The sequence below is a fragment of the Macaca fascicularis genome, chromosome 14, assembly GCF_037993035.2.
Source record: "Macaca fascicularis isolate 582-1 chromosome 14, T2T-MFA8v1.1".
In the NCBI taxonomy this organism is placed as follows: Eukaryota; Metazoa; Chordata; class Mammalia; order Primates; family Cercopithecidae; genus Macaca; species Macaca fascicularis.
The window spans coordinates 13,650,645-13,674,222 of record NC_088388.1 but is presented as its reverse complement, the minus strand read 5'-3'; the positions used below and the strand labels follow the sequence as shown (position 1 = coordinate 13,674,222).

Genomic DNA, 23,578 nt, shown 5'->3' with positions numbered 1-23,578 from the left:
TCAGTACAACAAATAGTTGATTCTTATAAAATATCATCAAAATCAACAAACATCTAGCAAGACTGATCAAGAAAAAGAAGACAAAAATTATCAAACTCAGAAATAAAATAGAGTATATTACTACAGATAATTTACATCTCAAAATAATATTAAGAGACTGCTATCAGTAATATAGACACAAATTTGACAATTTTGATAAAATGAACAAATTTTCCCAAAAAGCACAAACTACAGTTCAATATGAAATAGATCATTTTAATGGCCCTATAATTGTTAGAAAAATTAAATTTGTAATTTTAAAACTCCTGAAAAGGAAATGTCCAGGCCAGGCCTGATTTCACTGAAGAATTCTACCAGATGTTCTTAGAATATTCAACACCAGTTATTTTCAATATATTTCAAAAAAACAGAAGAGAATGAAACATTTCCCAACTTATTTGAAGAGGCCAATATTATTCTGATACCAAAACCAAATAAAGATAGTACAAAAGAAGAAAACTATAGATCCATATCCTTCAGAATATAGACCCAAAAATCATTTATGAAGTATTAGCAAATATAATTCAACAATATTTAAAAATACTTTTCCACCATGACTAAGTGAGACTTATTCCAGATATACAAAGCTGGTTTAGTACTCAAAAAGCAATCGATGTAACCCATCATATTAATAGGCTAAAGAGGAAAAATCACATGATCATGTCAGTTGATGCAAAATAAACCACATTTGACAAAATTTAACACCTGTTCATGATATTTTAGAAAGCTCTTAGAATAATAGAAATGTAAGGGAACTTCCACAACCTGATAAAGAACACCCACAAAAAAACTTACAGCTAACATTATATTTCATGTTTAAAAATTGAAGTATTTTCACCTAAGATTGGTAACAGTGCAAAGATATCATGTCTCACCATGCTTACTAGCACAGTACTGGAAGTCTTAGCACAGATCAATAAGATAAAAAAGAAAAATAAAAAGCATACAGATTGTAAAGAAAAAAATGAAAATACCCCTGTTTGCAGATGACATGATGATCTATGTAGAAAATCCCATGCAATTAAAAAAAAAAAAAGACTCCTGGAACTAATAAGTGAGTTCAGTAAGGTTACAGGATACAAGATTAATGATCAACATACAAAATTGATTATATTTTTATATAATAGCAATGAACATATGGACAACAAAATTTAAAACACAATACTATTTAAAATCAGCCAAACAAATACTTAGGTATAAAGTTAGCAAAATATGTACAGGACTCATATTTTGAAAATTATCTAATACTAATAGAGGCTGAGGCGGGTGGATCACCTGAGGTCAGGAGTTCAAGACAAACCTGACCAACATGGTAAAACCCCGTCTCTACTAAAAATACAAAAATTAGCCAGGTGCCGTGGCACATGCCTGTAATCCCAGCTACTTAGGAGGCTGAGGCAGGAGGATTGCTTGAACCTGGGAGGCAAAGGTTGCAGCGAGCCGAGATCATGCCACTGAATTCCAACCTGGTTGACAAGAGCAAAACTTCATCTCCAAAAAATAAATAAATAAAATAAAATAAAAGAATTCCAAGTAGGTTACATAAATGAAAAGACATTTATTGTTGTGACTGAAAATCTCAACATAGTAAAAATATTAATTGTCCCAAAATTGACATATCGATTTAGCACAATTCCTATCAAAATCCTGGAAACATTTTTTGTAGATTTAAATAAGATTATCAAAAATTTCTATGGAAAGGTTGAGAAGCTAGAATAGCTAAAATTTTTTAAAGAAGAATAAAGTGAAAGGAATCATACTACCTGATTTTAAGACATGTAGTTACAGATTTTATAACTACAGATATTAAGACTGTGTGGTATTGGTGTAGTAACAGATACACAGATAAATGGAACAGAACACACTATCCATAAGTAGACTCATACAGTTATGGTTGACTGACTTTTTATAAAAGTAATTCAATGGAGGAAGTATAGTCATCTCTAAAAATTGTGTTGGACTAACAGGATAACCACTGGCAAAAAATAAAAGAACCTCAAACTAAAGTCTCCTACCTTATACAAAAATTAACTCAAAATGAATACTATATTTAAATATAAAATATAAAACTATAACACCTTTAGAAGAAAGCATAGGAGAAAATATTTAGTACCTAGGACTCTAGAGCTCTTTAACATGACCTTAAAAACATGATCCATCCATAAAAGACACAAATCAATAAATTTTATTTCACCAAAATTAAGTTTTGTTTTATGAAATACCCTTGTTAGGAAGATGAAATGACAAGCTACAGAGTAGGAGAAAATGCTTGCTAACCACATCTCTGACAAAGGATTTATATCTAAGAATATCCTTCTTAAAATCCTTAAGACTCAACCACAGAAAAAACACAAATGATCCAACTTTAAAACCAGCAAAAGACATGAAAAGACATTTCACTGAAGAAGATATACAGATGGCATAAGCATACAGAAATATGCTCAACATCATTAGCCACGAGAGAAATGCAAATTAAGACCATAATGAGAGATCACTACAAACCTATTAGAACAACTAAAATAAGAAATTGTGACAATACCAAATGCTGGAGATGATGCAGGGAAACTGGATCTCTCTTACATTGCCAGTGAGAATATGAAAATGATATAATCACTCTCAAAAATAGTTTGACATCTTATTTAAGTACTAAACATACACTTGCCATTAAGTTTAGCAAGTGAGCTCCAGGGTATTTATCTTGGATAACTGAAAACTGATGTCTGCAGAATTTACATATGACTCTTCATAGCATCTTTATTTGTAATAGCTCCCAAAATGGAAACTGTCAAAATACCCCCTCAAGAGGTGAATAAACTCTAGTTGTTCATACCATAGACTACTACTCAGAAATTAAAAAGGAGTGAACTACATTGTTACACGTAACAACTTGATGAATCTCAAAGGTATTTTGCTGGACAACAACAAAAAAGCCAATCACAAAAGGAACATACTGAATTATTCCATTTATTTGACACTATCAAAATGATAATAGTGAGGATATGAAAAACAAATTAGTGACTACCAGAAGTTTAGCATTGTTGGGACAATAAAGATGCAGCATGAGGGATATCTTCATGGTGATAGAATAGTTCTGTATCCTGATTATGGTTGTGATTATGCAAATATGCTTATGTGCTAAAATGACACATAACTGTACACACACACTGTATCGAGGTTAATTTCCTAATTTTGATATTGTCATATAGTTATGTAAGATATAATCATTCTGAGAATCTGGACTCAGGACACAAGGACCTGTCCATAGTTTTGAAAATTCCTATGAATTTATAATTACTTAAAAATAAAGGTTTTTTTGTAATTCCACATCCTTCACTAAACTCAGACTTCAGAGAAAGTCATTGTGTTCCACGCCAAGCAAGGAGATGAAATGTGCACAGCATGTCAGTCAGTGGGAAAAGTCCTGTCCATTCCAATTTCCCCTTGCTTCCTGCCACAGCCTGCCTGAAGTACCTCTAAATGCGTAGTTTTGTGTTGCCTAGGCATTAATCTGCAAGTGAAAATAGTATTTTCATTAATTAGCCACTTCTTGGCTCTCCCCAGAATCACACACCAAAACAGAAGCTCATTGCAAACTTCAAGTAGAGGTGTCCATGTTTTAAGAATATCTGTGAGAAAATATGTCAGGAATCCCCAGACATTGTGAAACTATGGTGGCAGTATGGTGAACTCCAATCCTGCTCCTTCAGCTTTTTCAAACTTAACCCCTGTGCTTACCTGGGAGTGTAGGTAGGGAGAGTCAGAATGTTGGCTTATTCAGCTGTGGCAGGAAAAAAGCACCCCTGAGAAATATCTACCTGAAAACCAACTGAAAGGCCCTACAGTGATACATTAGAGGGCTCTTCATACAACTTAGAATTGTCCTCCTACGGCTGAGAAACTGTCATAACTGACCTATAACTTCAGTGGGTACGAATTATCTGAGACCTCCACATCAGGAAATAGCCCCTTGGAAGAGTGACAGAAAACCAAGGATCCCAAAGGCTCACTATCCTTTCAAAAGAACCCTCTTGTGAAGGACTCAAGACTATCAGTTATAGATGTTTTGGAGGTGGGAAGAACAAAAGGAACCAAAGTTCAAAACCCAGCTTTGGTAAGATAAGAGGAATCTAGGGAAGGTCAGAAATACCAAGTCTAGTTGCCTGTAGAACATAAGAGTTGTATATGCAGGATAATATTGTTGACCTAGGTCAAGAATTCTTGACCATACAGGTCAAGGATTGTTGACCACACAGGGATTGATGACTCTCAAAAGAGATCAATTCTTCTGGACTCCAGGACTAATGCTATGTAATCTCCTGAACCGATCAGATAAACAGACTCCTAGTATAATTTTATTGGATATGTACATAGTCATTATATCTGCAAACTGCTCTGAAATAATAAAGTCTCCTTATCTGATTTGAATGTTGAGAAAGTTAAAATTCTGTTAGGTCATCACCTTCCATCTTCACCTTGGCTTTTTCTTGATGTATATTCCTTTCAAAGGTTGAACTAAAATAATAATGGTAGTGTTATTTTCTTCCAGGCCATACAAATAATGACTGGTATACTTCTTGATTGCCTGGGACTGCTCTGGATGTATTTGTTTTTCACACAAATTGTTGCATTTGGAGCGACATATACTCCTATTGCATTACTAACAGCATACCCATTTTGGTCATCCTGGCTTGTGAGTAAATCAAATTTCTGATTGTTATTCATTACATTTAATGACTGTGTATCAGTCAAGCAGTACGCCAGAGACTGAAACTAAAAATGCACAATCTCTATTCTCAAGGAACTCATTTTATCTGGTTGAAAATAATATACCAATATGAAAAAACTTAGATTCTTATCAATGATATTCTTTAATAATAAGAGTCTTTTGTTAAAAGGCTACCTTTTACATTCTTCTAGGATATGAAGAAAAATGATAAGATACACAAGGGGCATTTTGGAAAAACAGAAAATTGTTGGTGACTATTCAACTGCCCGTATGGTATTTATTTTGCCAGTGGGGCAAATAAAAAATGAGAGAGCATAACTGCTGAGGAAATAGTGGGATATATACAATTTGTGTAGGGAAAGAAACATAAAATCTTTGTGTTGTATTCAAGAAGTATTTGGTAAAATTGAACAGAGATTTTAAAATTGAATTTTATTGTGTCTGATAGTATGATGAGTGATGTGCCATTGTCTTTAAAGGGGATATCTTGAAGAAGGATATTATGGTGGTTGATGTGCCATGTTTCCCACAAAATCCTGAGTGAAGCTTATTATAATATCACATTTGGAGTTTGATCACTCAGCCGGTACTTATTGAGTACCATGATGTGTCAGGCACTGTTTTAGGTGCCTGAGATACATTAGCAAACAAAACAAAGATCCAAGTTCTTAGGGAGCTTTTATTTTAGCATGGCATAGTATATTAGAAGATGATAAGGCTATAGAAGCAAAAAGAAAAAGAGTAGGCTAAGGGGGACTGGAATTTTTGGGAAAGTGGCAAAGGGATATAGGTTATCACCTAAAATTGGGTGGTTGAGGTAGGGCTCATTGAAAAAGTGACTCCATTAATCATCTATTGTTATGTAATAAACCACCAAAAACCCAGTGGCATACAATTACAAGCATTTATTTTTTACTCATGCAGACTTGGCAGAGATTCAGCTGCTCTTGGCCTGGTTCCAAGCTACAGGACAGGTCCAGTCCACTCCATATGTATCTTATTGCTTTTAGACTAGGGGCTACTAGAGTCATATTCTTCTCACAATGAAAAGTGAGAACACAAGAGGACAATCCTAATCACACAAGACCATTTCAAGCTTTGGCTTGGGTCATGTTTGTTAAAATCCCAGCTAAAACAAATAAAATGATCAAGTCCTAAATTAAAGAGCAGGGAAGCATAATCCAAGCACCATGAGATCATGGCAAGAGTATGAAAATATATTATTATTACCTAAAAGTAAAAAATTGTGACCAACAGTTCAAACTACCATGGTGACATTTGAGCAAGGACTTGAAAAAGTGATGGTTTTGACCACAAAGATATGTTGGGAAAGAACATTTTGGGGAGAAAAGAGTCAGAATGAAGTCTTTGATGAAGAGTTCCTAGAAAAATGTAGTCAGTATTTCTGGAACATTTCTGGAACAGAGTGAGCAACCACAATAGTAGTAGAAAACAAGCTAGAAAAAATAATGAGGTGCATGACAATATAGGGCTGTGTAAGCCATTGTAAACATTTTAGCTTTTACTGTAAGTGAATTGGAGTTATTATAGTGTTTCATAAACAGAAGTTAAATAATCTGGTTTAGGTTTTAAAAGAATCACTTTGGTTTCTGTGTTGAAAAGAGAATGAAGGGGTCCAAATAGACTTTTTAGAAAGCTACTTCAAAAGTCCAGGTGAGACTCAAAGTTGTTAGTAGTGAAGGTGGTGAAAGTAATATAGACATATGTGGAGGTAGAGCCAACTTAATATCTTGATGGATTGGGTATGGAGTGTGAAAGAAGTTAAAGATAATGCCAGGGTTTTTGTTCAAGCTAATAGAAGGAATGACTTGACATCAAGTGATACAGGTGAGACTGTACAGAACTGGTTTTCAGAGGAAGATGATGAGTTTGCTTTGACAATATTGAGTTTGAAATATTTATTTAATATTCAACTGGAGATGTCAAGTAACCTGTTGGATATGGAATGTAGAGTTCAGAAGACAGAATTAGAATAAAAGATACAGAATTGCAGAAAGGACAAGAATTCACCAACCAAGTATCTGCTGCCTTCAAGAGACTCACCTAACACACAAGGAATCACATAAACTTAAGGGAAAGGGGTAGAAAAAGATATTCCATGCAAATGGACACCAAAAACTAGCAGGAGTAACTATCCCTGTATGAGGCAAAACAAACTTTAAAGGAACAGCAGTTAAAAAAGACAAAGAGAGACTTTATATAATAATAAAAGGCCTTGTCCAACAAGAAAATATCACAGTCCTAAATATATATGCACCTAACACTGGAGCTCCCAAATTTATAAAACAATTACTACTAGACCTAAGAAATGAGATCGCAACACAATAGTAGGGGGGACTTCAGTACTCCACTGGCAGCACTAGACAGGTCATCAAGACAGAAAATCGACAAAGAAATATGGATTTAAACTACACCCTGGAACAAATTGACTTAACAGATATTAACAAAACAATTCTACCTGACAACTGCAGAATATACATTCTATTCATCAGCACATGGAACTTTCTCCAAGATAGACCAAGTGATAGGCCACAAAACAAGTCTCAATAAATTTAGGAAAATTGAAATAATATCAAGTACTCTCTCAGACCACAGTGGAATAAAATTGGAAATCAACTCCAAAAGGGACCTTTAAAACCAAGCAAATACATGGAAATTAAATAACCTGCTCCTGAATGATCATTGGGTCAACAATGAAATCACAATGGAAATTACAAAATTATTTGAACTCAATAATAGTGACACAACCTATCAAAACCTCTGGGATACAGCAAAGGCAGTACTAAGAAAAAGTTTACATGCCTACATCAAAAAGTCTGAAAGAGCACAAATAGACAATCTAAGGTCACACCTCAAGGAACTAGAGAAACAAGAACAAACCAAACACAAACCCAATAGAAGAAAAGAAATAACAAAGATTAAAGCAGAACTAAATGAAATTGGGGGGGGAAAGGCAATACAAAAGATAAATGAAACAAAAAGCTGGCTCTTTGAATAAGTAAATACAATTGATAGAACATTAGCAAGAGTAACCAAGAAAAGAGAGACAATCCAAATAAGCTCAATTAGAAATGAAATGGGAGATATTACAACTGAAACCACAGAAATACAAAAGATAACTGAAGGCTACTATCAACATCTTGTGCACATAAATTAGAAAACCTAGAGGAGATGGAAACATTTCTGGAAATTTACTACCCTCCTAGATTAAACCAGGAAGATACAGAAGCTCTGAACATACCAAAAAAAAAAAAAAAAAAAAAAAAAAAAAAAAAAGCAGTGAGCTTAAAATGGTAATAAAAAATTGCTAACAAAAAAAAGAAAAAGCCAAGGACGAGATGAATTCACAGCAGAATTCTATCAGACCTTCAAAGAAGAATTGGTACCAATCCTACTGACACAACTCCAGAAAATAGAGAAAAGGGAATCCTCCCTAAATCATTCTATGAGACCAGTATCACCCCAATACCAAAACCAGGAAAAGGACATAACAAAAAAAGAAAACTATAGACCAATATCCCTGATGAACATAAATGCAAAAATCCTTAACAAAATACTAGCTAACTGAATCCCACAGCATATCAAAAAAATAATCCACCATGATCGAGTGGGTTTCACACCAGGGATGCAGGGGTGTTTTAACATACTCAAGTCAATAAATGTGATACACCACATAAACAGAATTAAAAACAAAAATCACATGATCGGCCGGGTGCGGTGGCTCAAGCCTGTAATCCCAGCACTTTGGGAGGCCGAGACAGGCGGATCATGAGGTCAGGAGATTGAGACCATCCTGGCGAACATGGTGAAACCCCATCTCTACTAAAAAATACAAAAAACTAGCTGGGCGAGGTGGTGGGCACCTCTAGTCCCAGCTACTTGGGAGGCTGAGGCAGGAGAATGGCATAAACCCAGGAGGTGGAGCTTGCAGTGAGCTGAGATCCGGCCACTGCACTCCAGCCTGGGCAACAGAGCGAGACTCCATCTCAAAAAAAAAGTCCCATGATCATCTCAATAGATGCAGAAAAAGCATTTGACAAAATCCAGCATCATTTTATGATTAAAACCCTCAGCAAAATCAGCATACAAGGGACATACCTCAATGTAATAAAAGTCATCTATAACAAATCTACAGCCAACATAATACTGAATGGGGAAAAGTTGAAAGCTTTCCCTCTGAGAACTGGAACAAGGCAAGGATGCTCACTCTCACCACTTTTATTCAACATAGTGCTGGAAGTCCTAGCCAGAGCAGTCAGACAAGAGAAAGAAATAAAAGACATCCAAATCAATAAAGAGGAAGTCAAACTCTTGCTTTTTCCTAATGATACAGTTGTATATCTAGAAACCCCTAATGACTCATCCAAAAAACTCTTAGAACTGGTAAATGAATTCAGCAAAGTTTCAGGATATAAAATTAATGTACACAAATCAGTAGCTCTGCTATACACCAACAGCGACCAAGCTGAGAAACAAATCAAGAACTCAACCCCTTTTACAATAGCTGCAAAAATAAAATAAAATATTTAAGAGTATACCTAATCAAGGAGTTGAAAGACCTCTGCAAGGAAAACTACAAAACACTGCTAAAAGAAATTATAGATGACAGAAACAAATAGAAACACATCCCATGCTAATGGATGGGTAGAATCAGTATTGTGAAAATGACCATACTGCCAAAGCAATCTACAAATTCAGCACAATTCCCATCAAAATATTGCCATCATTCCTCACAGAACTGGAAAAAACCAATCCTACAGTTCATATGGAACCAAAAAAAAAAAAAAGCCCACATAGCTAAAGCAACATTAAGCAAAAACAACAAATCTGGAGGCATCATATTACCCAACTTCAAACTATACTATAAAGCCACAGTCACCCAAACAGCATGGCACTGGTATAAAAATAGGCACATAGACCAATGGAACAGAATGGAGAACCTAGAAATAAAGCCAAATACTTACAGTTGGCATATCTTTGACAAAGCAAACAAAAACATAAAGTGGGGAAAGGACACCCTATTTAACAAATGGTGCTGGGATAATTGGCAAGTCACATATAGGAGAATGAAACTGGACCCTCATCTCTTACCTTATTCAAAAATCAACTCAACATGGATCAAGGACTTAAATCTAAAAAAAAAAAAAAAAAAAAAAAAAAAAAAAAATTAACATCGGAAGAACCCTTCTAGACATTGACTTGGGCAAAGATTTCATGACTGAGAACCCAAAAGCAAATGCAACAAAAACAAAAATAAATAGGTTAGACTTAATTAAACTAAAGAGCTTCTGTACAGCAAAAAGAACAGTCAGCAGAGTAAACAAACAACCCACAGAGTGGGAGAAAATCTTCACAATCTACACATCTGACACAGGACTAATATCCAGAATTTACAAGGAACTCAAACAAATTAGCAAGAAAAAATCAAACGGTCCCATCAAAAAGTGGGCTAAGGACATGAATAGATAATTCTCAAAAGAAGATATACAATGGCCAATAAACATATGAAAAAATGTTCAACATCACTAATGATCAGGGAAATGCAAATCAAAACCACAATGTGATACCACCTTACTCCTGCAAGAATGGCCATAATCAAAAAATTTTTTTTGAAAATAGATGTTGGCATGGATGCAGTGAAAAGGGAACACTTCTCTGCTGGTGGGGGAATGTAAACTAATACAACTATTATGGAAACAGTGTGGAGAGTTCTTAAAGAATTAAAAGTAGAACTACCATTTGACCCAGCAATCTCACTGCTGGGTATCTACTCAGAGGAAAAAAAGTCACACAAAGAAGATACTTGCACCCACATATTTACAGCAGCACAAGTTGCAATTGCAAAAATAGGGAACCAGCCCAAATGTCCATCAATCTATGAATAGATAAAGAAGCTGTGGTATACATATACGATGGACTACTACTCAGCCATAAAAAGCAACAAATGAATGGCATTCACAACAACCTGGATGGAACTGGAGACTATTAATTTAAGTGAAGTAACTCAGGAATGGAAAACCATACATTGTATGTTCTCACTCATAAGTGGAAGCTAAACTATGAGGCTGCAAAGGCATAAGAACAATACAGTGGACTTTGGGGACTCGGGGGAAAGTGTGGGAGGGGGTGAGGGATAAAAGACTGCAAATTGGGTTCAGTGTATACTGCTAAGGAGATGGGTACACCAAAATCTCACAAATCACCACTAAAGAATTTACTCATGTAACCAAATATGACCTGTTCCCAAAAACCTATATAAATTTTTTTTTTAAATGTAATGACAAAAAAGAAGCTTAAGAAAGAAATCTTAAAAAAGTAGAAGAGTCATTGGCATCTTGTAATGAGACTAGATGGGATCACCAAGGAAATGAATAAACAGAAAAGAGGAGATAACTAAGGACTAGAGCTGCACTGTCCAATACAATAGTCACATGTACCTACTGAACCTGGAAAATGCAACTAAACTGCACTGAGAAGTGCTGTAAAGATAAAATACATATAAGATTTCAAAACTTAATATACATTTTAAAATGTAAAATATATAATTATTTTATATTGATTCTATGTTGAAATAATTTTGGATATGTGAAGTTATAGAAAATATTATTAAAATAAGTTATATATATTTCTTTTTAGTTTTCTTAATATGGCACTTGAAAACTTACAATTACATGTGTTGCTTGCATTATATTTCTATTGGACAGCCCTAGACAATATTCTGACTCAGGATAGTGCTATGATTAGTTTGTTTTAATACCATTGCTCTATGAGTAATAAGAGATTAGATTTGAGAATGTTAGGGAAGTTAGAAGAGGCTACTACAGTGATTCAGATAAGAAAAATACGGCCTTAATTCAATTCAGAGGTGCCAAAAATACGGGTTCTGTCTTACTCCATTTTGTGTTGCTGTGATAGAACATCACGGGCTAAGTAATTTATAAAAGAAAACAAATGTATTTCTCACAGGTTTTGGGGCTGGGAACTCTAATATCAAGATGCTGGCATCTTATGAGGACCTTCATGCTGCATCATCTCATGATAGAAACTGTAAGGGCAGGCCGGGGACAGTGGCTCACGCCTGTAATTCCAGCACTTTTGGAGGCTGAGGCAGGCAGATCACGAGGTCAGGAGATCGAGACCATCCTGGCTAGTACGGTGAAACCCTGTCTGTACTAAAAATACAAAAGATTAGCCGGGCATGGTGAGGTGGGTGCCTGTAGTCCCAGCTACTCGGGAGGCTGAGGCAGGAGAATGGTGTGAACCTAGGAGGCGGAGCTTGCAGTGAGCCAAGATCGCACTACTGCACTCCAGCCTGGGCGACAGAGTGAGACTCTGTCTCGGGGGGAAAAATATCAGTGAAACAGGTAGTTGATATTTTGCAAAGTTAAATAAATTTGACAAATGTTTAGCCAGACTAACCAGGAAAAAAAGAGAGAAGATTCGAATAAATAAAATCTGGAATTTAAAAAGAGACATTAAAACTGATGTTGCAGAAATTCAAAAGATCATTAGTGGCTACTATGAGCAACTATATGCCAATAAATTGGAAAATCTAGACAAAATGAACAAATTCCAAGATACATACAACCTACCAAGATTGAACCATAAAGAAAGCCAAAACCTGAACAGACCAATAACAAGTAATGAGGTCAAAGCCATAGTAAAAAGTCTCTCAGTAAAGAAAAACCTGGGACCTGATAGCTTAACTGATGAATTCTACCAAACATTTAAAGAACTAGTATCAATTCTACTCAAACTGTTTCAAAAAAAATAGAGGAGAAGGGAATACTTCCAAAGTCATTCTACAAGGCTAGTAAAACCCTAATACCAAAACCAGACAAGGACCCATCAAAAAAAAGAAAAAAAACTACAGGTCAATCTGATGAATATTGATGCAAAAATCCTCAACAAAATAATAGCAAACCAAATTCAACTATGCATCAGAAAGATCATTCATCGTGACCAAGTGGGATTTACCCCTGGGATGCAAGAATGAATCAACATACCCAAGTAAATCAACGTAGAACATTATATCAACAAAATGAAAAATAAAAACCATAAGATCACTTCAAATGATGCTGAAAAGTCATATGATAAAACTCAACATCTCTTCATGTTAAAAACCCTCAAAAAGCTGAGGATATAAGGAACATACATCAATATAATAAAAGTCACTTATGACAGACCCACAGCTAGTATCATACTGAATGGGGAAAAATGGAAAGCCTTTCCTCTAAGATCTGGAACACAACAAGGATGCCTACTGCCACCACTGTTATTTAACATAGTACTGGAAGTCCTAGCTAGAGCAATCAGACAAGAAAAAGCTATGAAGGGCATCCAAATTGAAAAGGAAAAGTCAAATTATTCTTGTTTACACATGATATTGTCTTATATTTGGAAAAACCTAAAGACTCCACTAGAAAACTATGAAAACTGATAAACTCAGTAAAGTTGCAGGATGCAACATCAACATACAAAAATCAGTAGCATTTCTATATGCCAACTGTGAACAATCTGAAAAAGAAATAAAAAGATTTATCTCATTTACAACAGCCACACATAAAATTAAATACCTAGAAATTAACTAGGGAACCTGGAAACAAATCCATACACCTAGAGTGAACACATATTCAACAAAGGTACCAAGAACATATACTGGGGAAAAGACAGTCTCTTCAACAAGTGGTGATGGGAAAACTGAATATCCATATGCAGAAGAATGAATATCTCTCACCATACACAAAAATCAAATCAAAATGGATTAAAGACAAATCTAAGACCTCAAACTATGAAACTACTACAAGAAAACATGAGGAAAATCTCCAGGACATTGGTTTGGGCAAAAATTTCTTGAGCAATACCCCGGAAGCACAGGCAATCAGAGCAAACATGGACAAATGGGATCACATCAAGTTTGAAAGCTTCTGCACAGCAAGGACACAATCAACAAAATGAAGAGACAATCCGCAGAATGGGAGAAAATGTTTGCAAACTACCCATCTGACAAGGGATTCATAGCCAGAATATATAAGGAGCTCAAAAAACTCTATAAGGAAAAAATCTAGTCATCCGATTAAAAAATGGGCAAAAGATTTCAGTAGACATTTCTTGAAAGAAGACATACACATGACAAACAGGCATATGAAAAGGTGCTCAACATCACTGATCTTCAGAGAAATGCAAATCAAAACTACAATGAGATGTCATCTCACCCCAGTTAAAATGGCTTATATCCAAAAGACAGGCACTAACAAATACTGGTGACAATGTGGAGGAAAGGGAACCTTTGTACACTGTTCATGGGAATGTAAATTAATACACCCACTATGCAGAATAGTTTGGAGGTTCCTCAGATAACTAAAAATTCAGCTACTATATGATCCAGCAGTCCCACTGCTACATATATACCCAAAGGAAGGGAAATCAGTGTATCAAAGAAATATCTGCACTCCTACATTTATTGCAGCACTGTTTACAATAGCTAAGATTTGGAAGCAACGTAAGTGTACATAAACAGATGAATAAAGAAAATGTGGTACATATACACAATGGAGTACTACTCAACCATACAAAAGAATGAGATCCACAACTGTAGCAGCTCTGCTCCCACCTCAGGCCTGCAACACAGGAGAGCACAATTCCAGTGCTCACTGCTCAGACACTTTCCACAATTCTAGCTGTGGAGGCTCTTAGCCCACACCAGGGCAAGAACTCCAATCTCTGGCCCAAGACTATAATCCTTATGTGGCCATGCTGCAGGCTCACCATGGAATGACTGACTTTGTATGCACCCAGATTAAAAATGATGTCCTGCTATTGGTCCTGGATTTGGGAAAGTGTCTGCAGCTTTTCCCAGTGCCTTTCCCTCTCAGTGTCTCCAAGCTTCTCCCTAAGTTAGCTCCAGGACTTGGGAGAAATAAAATGCTCCCCTTCAGCCTGGGTTCCTTGGATTTCTCATGGAAAGATGAGTCACAGAGGGAGGCTCTCTGCTTCTCTCACACAGTGGGACTTCACTCACTTCTATCAGCCAGACATCATCACGGGGAATGTTTGCCCATGTCTCTCTTCTCCAGGATCTGGGTGTCCTTAACAACACCCATGAGTTTCTGTTTTCCTTTTTGAATTAAAGCCCACAGAGTTGATCTGTATGCACTATTCTTTTATTTCCAAGTTGCTAAAGTATGCTAAAAGCCCCCTAATCTGCCATCTTGGAAAAAAATCGAAACATTATATATAACTATTACAATACTACCACAATAACACAGTGTAACAGATTATCCTCATTTTACCAATGAAAAAAGCAAAACTAAGTTATAGGTTAAGTAATTTTCCTGAGTCACAGAGAAAGCAAAGAGCAAAGAACTCAACCTCAGATCCTTCTTACTTCAAAATTCTATTTAGCATTGACATATGGGTTTCCAGATTTTTCTGGGAAAAGAACATCCCTCTCCCATACTACTAACTGACCTGTTCATTTCTTAACGCTGTGGAAAGTTTTATAAGTTCATAAATGTTGCATCTGTGAGTAAAATAAATTTCTGATACACCATAATTGCCATCTTTCTAACAAGTGTCACGAAATGATAGAAGATCTCAGAACAAGCTTCTCATGGAAGACATTGTATAATTCTTCTATTTAAGTATGTAAACTGAAGCACCAATATTTTATGAATATTTTCTATTAATAAAATATGTAAGCATTATATTAAAAGTATTTTCATATGAAGTCACCAAGATACAACATTTCCCAGTAGTAAATTCATTAATTGTGTGCATTTTCCTGTAATTCACATATTGGCTTTAATAAATTATAATTGACAAAAACTAAGGAAACATTGATACTCCTTTTTCCATAAAGTCACTTCAGAATGCCCTTAGATTCTATTTCCAATACATATATTAAATTAGTAGCCAGAGATTTCATGGCTTTCTCCCATCTCCACAAATAAAAAAAAAACCTTTGAATTATATCCTGAATGATTTTCTCAATGGTCCCATATTCTTTATGTTAAAACATTCCGGAATTCTCTTACTTTTTAAGTTTATACATAAGCATAATGACTGGGTATTAATAAATGTAATCTTTGTTTCCAGTTTATCTTCTCGGGAGCCTTTACAGTATTGTTAGAAAAGAGACGTTCACCATTCTTGGTAAGTCAGAATGCTTATAGCAGCTCTAGAGTTTTATTTGCCAAAAGAAGGAAAGTCAGTGGGTAGGCAGCATTGTCTGTGTGTCACTAGAAACCTATATATAATTGAAGAATAGATTTTTAAAATATAAGAAATGTAAGTTTCCATTGCATTTTCAAACAAAAACAGAATACATGCCAGTTACTGAAGGCATTGTTATATTTCATCAGTTGTAAAAATAACTCAGATGTATGAAGTTAATCAAGAAGCTAAATTTCTACATGATAAATCATTTAGTGCAAATTAAAATTCAATGAAGACATAAATATAGCTATCTTGAAATGACCCAGTTTCTGTTATTACCTTCTTTTTCTCTTGCTTCTTTCTTCACATGTCTAGGAACTTTTAATTGTATGGGGGCTACTGTGTATGCGGTGTTTCAAAGAGTCTGGATCATGTTGATTTCCTTTAGTGAATATTGCATTTTGTATTGATAGGAAGTGAGGTGAAAGAATAAGAAATTAGAATAATTATGTATGTAAATGCTAGAAGATTGACTTCTGGAATGGCAGACTGAGAACTCCATGAAATCGTTCTTTAACAAAAGCAGGGAAAGCACTGGCAAAACAACCAAAAGTAATGATTTCAGAGCATTGGAAATTAATCAAAGCCACAGCTAAAACAGAAAATTATCTAAGAGATACTAGTAAACCTCAGAAAAATAGAGAGATCTATAATGTTTTAATTTGAGGCTAATTTCTATCCCCTCTCCCTTCAAGCTCATTGGCAGAGTATGTATGAAAAGCCAGCAGTAGAGCAACCAGCTGAGAGGACCGACATCTTGTGATGCTCTATTAAAAGTGCCATCATCTGAGCACAGTCAATATTTTGTCTGAAATTGTACCTCTGTTCCCAGGATGTTTTGGCTATTTTTTGTATAAAGATTTCAGCTCAGTGAAAACAAAGTCCTACCACTGGATGGCGTAAACACCATCAATCTGCTAACAATAGCACAGCTTAGTAAGGCTATGAATGCAGGTAAATAAGGGCTTGGTCAGAAATTTAAAAGACAATCCTGAATAACTAGATAATCATAAGGAGCTTTGAAAAGCTCTGACATATTCTTGGAGATCTAAAGTCCCTCACAAATATGGAAAACTATGTGCATGCCCAGGAAACTACTAAGAAAGAAGAAAAGTCCACCACTCCTTTACCGCTGGCTGACTATGAGGCCCTAAGCAAGGAAGAAGTGAAAGCTGAAGCTGTCTTATTAACTAACTGAAGTTTTAAGCATATATTCTCATATATACTCTCCTTGGCAAAGGATTATGGACTGACATTAAATTACACTGGGCCAGGGATGGCTCCCAGGAAGCAGATAACCCATGGGCCACATTGAGGGAATAAAATATTTACAGAATTAATCCAGGAAATTTAACAAAGAAGAAGAAATAAGAAAAACAAAAACAAAAAAAGCAAAAATAGCAAAAAAAGCAACCAACAGAAAAATATTACTGTGGGGGCCAAAATTTGGTACTTACTACTCAAAGACTTTAAATTAGATCTTTTATGGTCAGAGAACCAAAAAAAAAAAATTGTTTAAAGAATTAAAAGAAAGCATGAAAGTGATATGTCATCAAATACAGAATATCAATAAAGAGATAGAAATTATAGATTTTAAAAAATTAACATGCTAATTGGAATTCCCATAGAAATCACTTTAAAACATGACTGAAAATATACACAACAAGAAATAAGGCCATCTCCAGTGATGCCAGGCACAAGTTCAACTCAAACTATCCTAGACTCCAGACTAGTCCTATGGACCCAGACTCTACACCTGCCCTAGCACCAGGCCAACCCTAAGCTGCAGGCCAGTTCCTATAGCCCAAGTCTCCAGAGGACCCAGTGTCTACGCCTGCTCCAGTAGACCCAAGGTCCAGGCCCACCCCAGTGGACCCCATTGCCAAAATGAGCCACATGGACTGAGGCACCATGACCACCCTTGCAGACCCATTCCAATGCCCATGGACTCAGGACCCAGACTCATCCCTACAGACTTGGTTTAGACTTGCCCCAGCACCAGACCAGCCCCATGGACTCAGAATGCAGACCCATGTCAGTGGTCCCAGGTGCCAGGCCCATCACAACATCTGAGTGACCCCTAAAGACTCAGGCTCAAGGTTCACACTAGTATCAGCTCAGCTCTTGTAGACTCAGGCTTCAGGCTGGCCCCATTGGATACAGGCTCCTGGCCCATACTCATATGCCAATCAACAAGTCCACCATGGTAGATCAGGGCTACAGGCATAACTCCACAGAACCAGGATTCAGGCCCACCTACCTGCTAACCTGGTATGAGGCCAGCTTGCCTGAGGACTCCAGCAACAAGCCAACCATACCAGATGTTCTGCCCAGAATCTCTGAATCTGGTGAAAGTCTTTTCTAGACAAAGCCAGTATGAAAAATCTGGAATAAAGCTCCTACTTCAAATGGACAGATATCAACATAAGGCAAAAAAAGATGAGAAAACAAGAAGACATACCACAAAAACAACACAATATGCTGCCGATAGCTGACCCCAAATAAATGGAAATATATGAACTTCATCATCAATAATTCAAAGTAATTGTCATTGAAAGGCTCAAGGAACTTCAAGAAAATGCAGATAATTTTATAAAATCAGGAAAACAATAACTGACCAAAATGAGAAATTTAACAGAGTGAATAAAATTATTTTTGAAAATTGAACAGAAATTCTAAAGCTGAAAAATAAATGAATGAAGTTAAAAATGCAATAGAGAGCAGCAACAACAGAATTCATCAATCAGAAGAAATACTGTGACACTGAAGACAAGGCATTTGAATATATACAGTCATAGGAGAAAAAAATGAAAAGGACAAAAATGTCTATAGGATTTGTGGGACAAGATCAAAAGAGGAAATATTCAAAATATAGGAGTTCAAGAAGACGACGACAAAGACAAATGGCTATAGGAAGATTATTAAAATAACATAAGAAAGCTTTCTAAATCTGGGAAAAGATATAAATATCCAGGTACAGGAAGGACCAAAGGTCTCCAATTAGATCAATCCAAGCAAGATTACACCAAGATATAATCAAACTGTCAAAAATCAAAGACAAAGAGAGGCTCCTGAAAACAATAAGAAAAAAGAAGTAACTAATATATAAGAAAGTTTCAACAAGACTGGTAGGAGATTTCTCAGCACAAATGTAACAGGCCTGGACAGAATAGGATGATATAATCAAAGTGGTGAAAGAAAAATACTGTCAACAAATGACCCAGGAAAGCTGTTCTTCAAAAACTAAGAATGAAGACTTTCTCAGACAAACAAAAGCTAAGAGAGTGTATTATCCTGTAATGGAAGGGTCAAAGCTTACAAAATTTTAGTTAGATAGGAGTAATAAGTTCAAGAGACCTTATGGTGCAACATGATGACTATAGTTAAAAACACCAGATGTAACAGAGGTGTTGAAATTATCACACTGTGACTTCAAAAAGCTATGATTAATATGCTGAGAAATCTAATGGAATAAAGTGGGCAACATGCAAGAACAGATAAGTAATGTAATCAGAGAAACAAATTCTAAGATGTAATAAAAAGGAAATGCTAGAAATAAAAAATGTTATAACAGAAATGAATAATGCCTTTGATGGGCTCATTAGTAGTCTGGACATGTCTGAGGAAAGAATTTGTGAGTTTAAGGATCAGTAAATGTAGAAGCATCCACAACTAAAAAGTAAAGGGGAAAAAAAACTGAAAAAAAGCAGGACAAAAAATCCAAGAACTGTGAGACAAAGACAAAAGAAGTAACATGTGCATAATGGAACTGCCAAAAAAAGAACAAGAGGGAGCGGAAGAAATATTTGTAGCAATAATGACTGATAATTAATATCAGACCAAACCACAGATCCAGAAACTTAAAGGACACTAAGGAGAATAAATGCCAAAAATATACACTTAGGAAAATTATACTTAAACCACAGAAAATCAAATATTTTTTTAAAAATTTTGAAAAAAGTTGTATTAGTTTGTTCTTATACTGCTATATAGAAATACCTGAGACTGGGTATTTATAAAGAAAAGAGATTTAATTGACTCACAGTTCCTCAGGCTGTATAGGAAGCAGGACAGCATCTGCTTGGCTTCTAGGGAGGCCTCAGGAAACTTAAAATCATGGCAGAAGGTGAAAGGGAAACAGGTACATCTTACATGACAGGAGCACGACCAAGGTGGGAGGAGGTGCCACACATTTTTAAACAACCAGATCTCATGATAACTCATTCACTCTCATGAGAACAGAGGGGGAAATCCACTCTTTTGATCTAATCACCTCCCACCAGGCCCTGTCTCCAACATGAGAGATTATAATTCAACATGAGATTTGGGCAGTGACACAGATCCAAACCGTATCAGAAGCCAAAAAGAAATTACCTATAGAGGATCAAGGATAAGAATTACATAGGACTTCTCCTCATACACCACACAAGTAAAAAGAGTGGAGTTAAATATTTAAAGTATTTGGAGAAATGCCAACCTAGAATTCTGCAGTCTGTGAAATTATTCTTCAGAAGTGAAGGAGAAATAAAGATTTTCTCAGACAAGTAAAACTGAAGAAATTTGTTGAGAGTAAACCTGCTTTGCAAGAAATGTTAAAGTTAAGATTTTTCAGGAACCAAAAGAAATGATATTTGTCAGACTTACAACTTAATAAAGAAAAAAAGATAGAGAAAGAAAAAGTGAAGGTAAAAAATTAAAACTTTCATTTTTCTTATATTTAATCTAACAGTTTGTTCAAAATGATAATAGCAGCAATGTATTCAATGATCACACCCTATGAATAGGTTTAATGAAAGAAAGCAATGATACAAAAGATGAGAGGAAGGAATTAGAACTACTTTGTTAACATAAGATACTTGTACTATCTGTGAAGTAGTATATTGTTATTTGACAAATAGAGTTGGATTAGTTGTAAATGTATATTGAAAACACTGTGGTAACCACTTGAAGAAGTTTATTTAAATATTTGATTTGCTAATAAAGAAGAGAAAACAGAATCACATAAAATGTTCATTTAAGCCAAAAAAGGTAGAAAAACAGCATAATCTGAAAAAACAAGCAAGAACAAGGGAAATGAATAAAGACCAGTAATAAATATATGACAGATATTAATCCACCTCTATCAATAATCACTATAAACACCAGTGATCTAAATGCACCTATCAAAAGACAGAGATTTTTGAAGAGTGGAACAAAAAACAATATTCAACAATATGTTGTCTACAGGAAACCTGCTCTAAATATAAAGACACATATAGATTGAAAGTAAAAGGATGGAAAAAGATACCACATGTTAACACTAATTGAAAGAAAGTAGGAGTAACTATATTAACTTCAGACAGAGCAGACGTCAGGGCAAGGAAAATTATCAGGAATAAAGAGAGGCATTACATAATGATAAAGGGGTCAATGTATGTGACCAACAAAAAAGTAATAAAATACATGAGGCAACAGCTGATAGAACTACAAGGAAACATATATGGATCCACTATTAGAGTTGAAGATTTTAACTCCTATAAGTAATAAAGACATTATGCAAGCAGAAAATCAGTATGTACAGAGTTGAACTCAACAACACCATCAGTCACTTGGATATAATTGACATCAATGCAATACTCATACAATAAAAGAATACATTTTTCTCAAGGACACTTATAACAGCCCCTAAGATAGACCATGCTCTGAGTCATAAAATACATGCTAATTGCTAATCAATTTTTTAAAAATAAACATTGTACAATTTATGCTCTCAGATCACACTGTGATGAAAATAGAAGCTACATTAGAAAGGTAAGAGAAATGCTTTCACTTTGACTATGTCACCTCTCCACGACAATGGCATAGCACCCACCACACAGGAAGAATTTCCTTAGGCCCAAGATTTCTACAAGGGAATGAAAAGGGAGCCCATGGTGGACATCCAGCTTCCCCAGCATTCTTGGGTATTCTGCCAGAGGCCCACTTCTGTCTTGCCAAATGGGGAACATTGGAAGTATCACCAGGGATAGACTATGTGGTGTCAGCTAGAAATAGAAAGGTGGGGCCCACAGCAACCAGCACGTGAATCTTGGCTGCGGCTCTGTATTCTGGTCAGCAGAGGCACCCAACCAGAGAGATTCGCCAAAAGCATCTCTCTGCAGGAAGCACAGTTGAGAGATTTGCCAGGCTTAAGCCTTTGTCTAGCTTTGACACCCAGCATCAGAGCTCTGCATAAGGCTCTCCCAGGCTGAGAAGCAAGTCTGCATTTGGACACTGCTACAGAGTGTACCTTCTGGCCCAGCTCAACATGATTAGCTAAGCAGTAACCTAGCCTCAGAGACCTGCATAAGGATGTATCAGGCTGGGAGGCAAGCCAATGTGTGAGCGTATCTATGAAGCAGAGCATCTGGCTCTGCCTGACGCTAGCAGTTGAGCAGAGGCCCCGTCAATCTTCAGAGCCCAGTCGGAGGTTCTATCCAGACCCCGGCAGGGAGGAAATCCTATGACTACACATACCTGTGGAATATAGTCTCTGACCGTGACCATTTCAAATAACATTTTCATAATTGAATTTATAGAAGGAAAAGAGAGAAAGGAAGAGCAAGCATATTTAAGAAAATAATGGCTGAAAACATTTCAAATCTGGAAAAAGATGGCAACATACAGATATAGGAAGCTCAGAAGTCTTCAATCAAATTAAACCCAAAGAAAGGTTAACCAAGACATATCATGTTCAAACTATCAAAAATCGAAGACAAAGAATTCTCAAAGTAGCAAGAGATAAGAAACATATCATATTCGAGAGGGTTCCAATACAGCTATCAGCAGACTTCTCAGCAGATATCATGCGGGCCAGGAGAGAGTAGAATAATGTACTCAAAGTGCTGTAAACAACAACAACAACAAAAGGTCAACCAAGAATATTTTACCTTGCAAAGCTATTCTTTTTATTATTATTTTTTCTTGACACAAAGTCTTGCTCTTGTCACCCAGGCTGGAGTGCAATGGCGTGATCTCGGCTCACTGCAACCTCCACCTCCCAGGTTCAAGCGATTCTCCTGCCTCAGCCTCCTGAGTAGCTGGGATTACAGGCACCTGCCATCATGCCTGGCCAATTTTTGTGTTTTCAGTAGAGACAGGTTTCACCATGTTCACCAGTCTGGTCTCAAACTCCTGATCTCAGGTGATCCACCCGCCTCAGCCTCCCAAAGTGCTGGGATTACAGGCGTGAGCCACTGCGCCCGGCCCTTGCAAAGCTATTCTAAGGAAATAAGAGAAAAATTAAAACTTTCCCAGACAAAAAAAAAAAAGCTAAGGGGTGTCATCATCACTACACCTGCCTTACAGGAATCATGAAAGGGAGATATTTAAGCTGAAACCAAAAAAACAATGATACAAATTAACAACATAAAACATATAAAAGTATAAAACTTGGTGATATAAATAATACACAGTCATATTCAGAATACTCTAGTACTATAATGGTAGTACATAAAGCAATTTTATCTCTAATATAAGTGTTAGAAGAAAAACACCTATAACTACAATAAACTAAGGGATACAAATTACACAAGATACACATTTTGACATCCAAAT

The 23,578-nt window shown here is 36.0% G+C and overlaps 1 protein-coding gene and 1 long non-coding RNA gene across 3 annotated transcripts in view; one reads left to right on the top strand and one right to left on the bottom strand.

Moving 5' to 3' along the window:
* Window positions 1-23,578, bottom strand: part of LOC123568791 (uncharacterized) — a 144,457-nt gene that overhangs the window by 103,990 nt on the left and 16,889 nt on the right. The gene's annotated exons all lie outside the window — the stretch shown is intronic.
* LOC102121923 (membrane-spanning 4-domains subfamily A member 5-like) overlaps window positions 1-23,578 on the top strand; it is a 33,164-nt gene that overhangs the window by 2,688 nt on the left and 6,898 nt on the right. Inside the window, exons 1-3 of one of the 2 annotated variants that reach the window (XR_010581231.1) lie at window positions 4,674-4,729; window positions 15,884-15,940; window positions 16,699-17,491. Coding sequence is in view for 1 of the 2 variants with exons in the window: in XM_015434653.3 (XP_015290139.3) it covers window positions 4,586-4,729; window positions 15,884-15,940 (201 nt within the window). In the remaining variant the exon portion in view is untranslated. Of the gene's footprint in view, window positions 1-4,585; window positions 4,730-15,883; window positions 15,941-16,698; window positions 17,492-23,578 lie in introns of those variants that run through there. The other variant, XM_015434653.3, reaches the window with a different exon arrangement.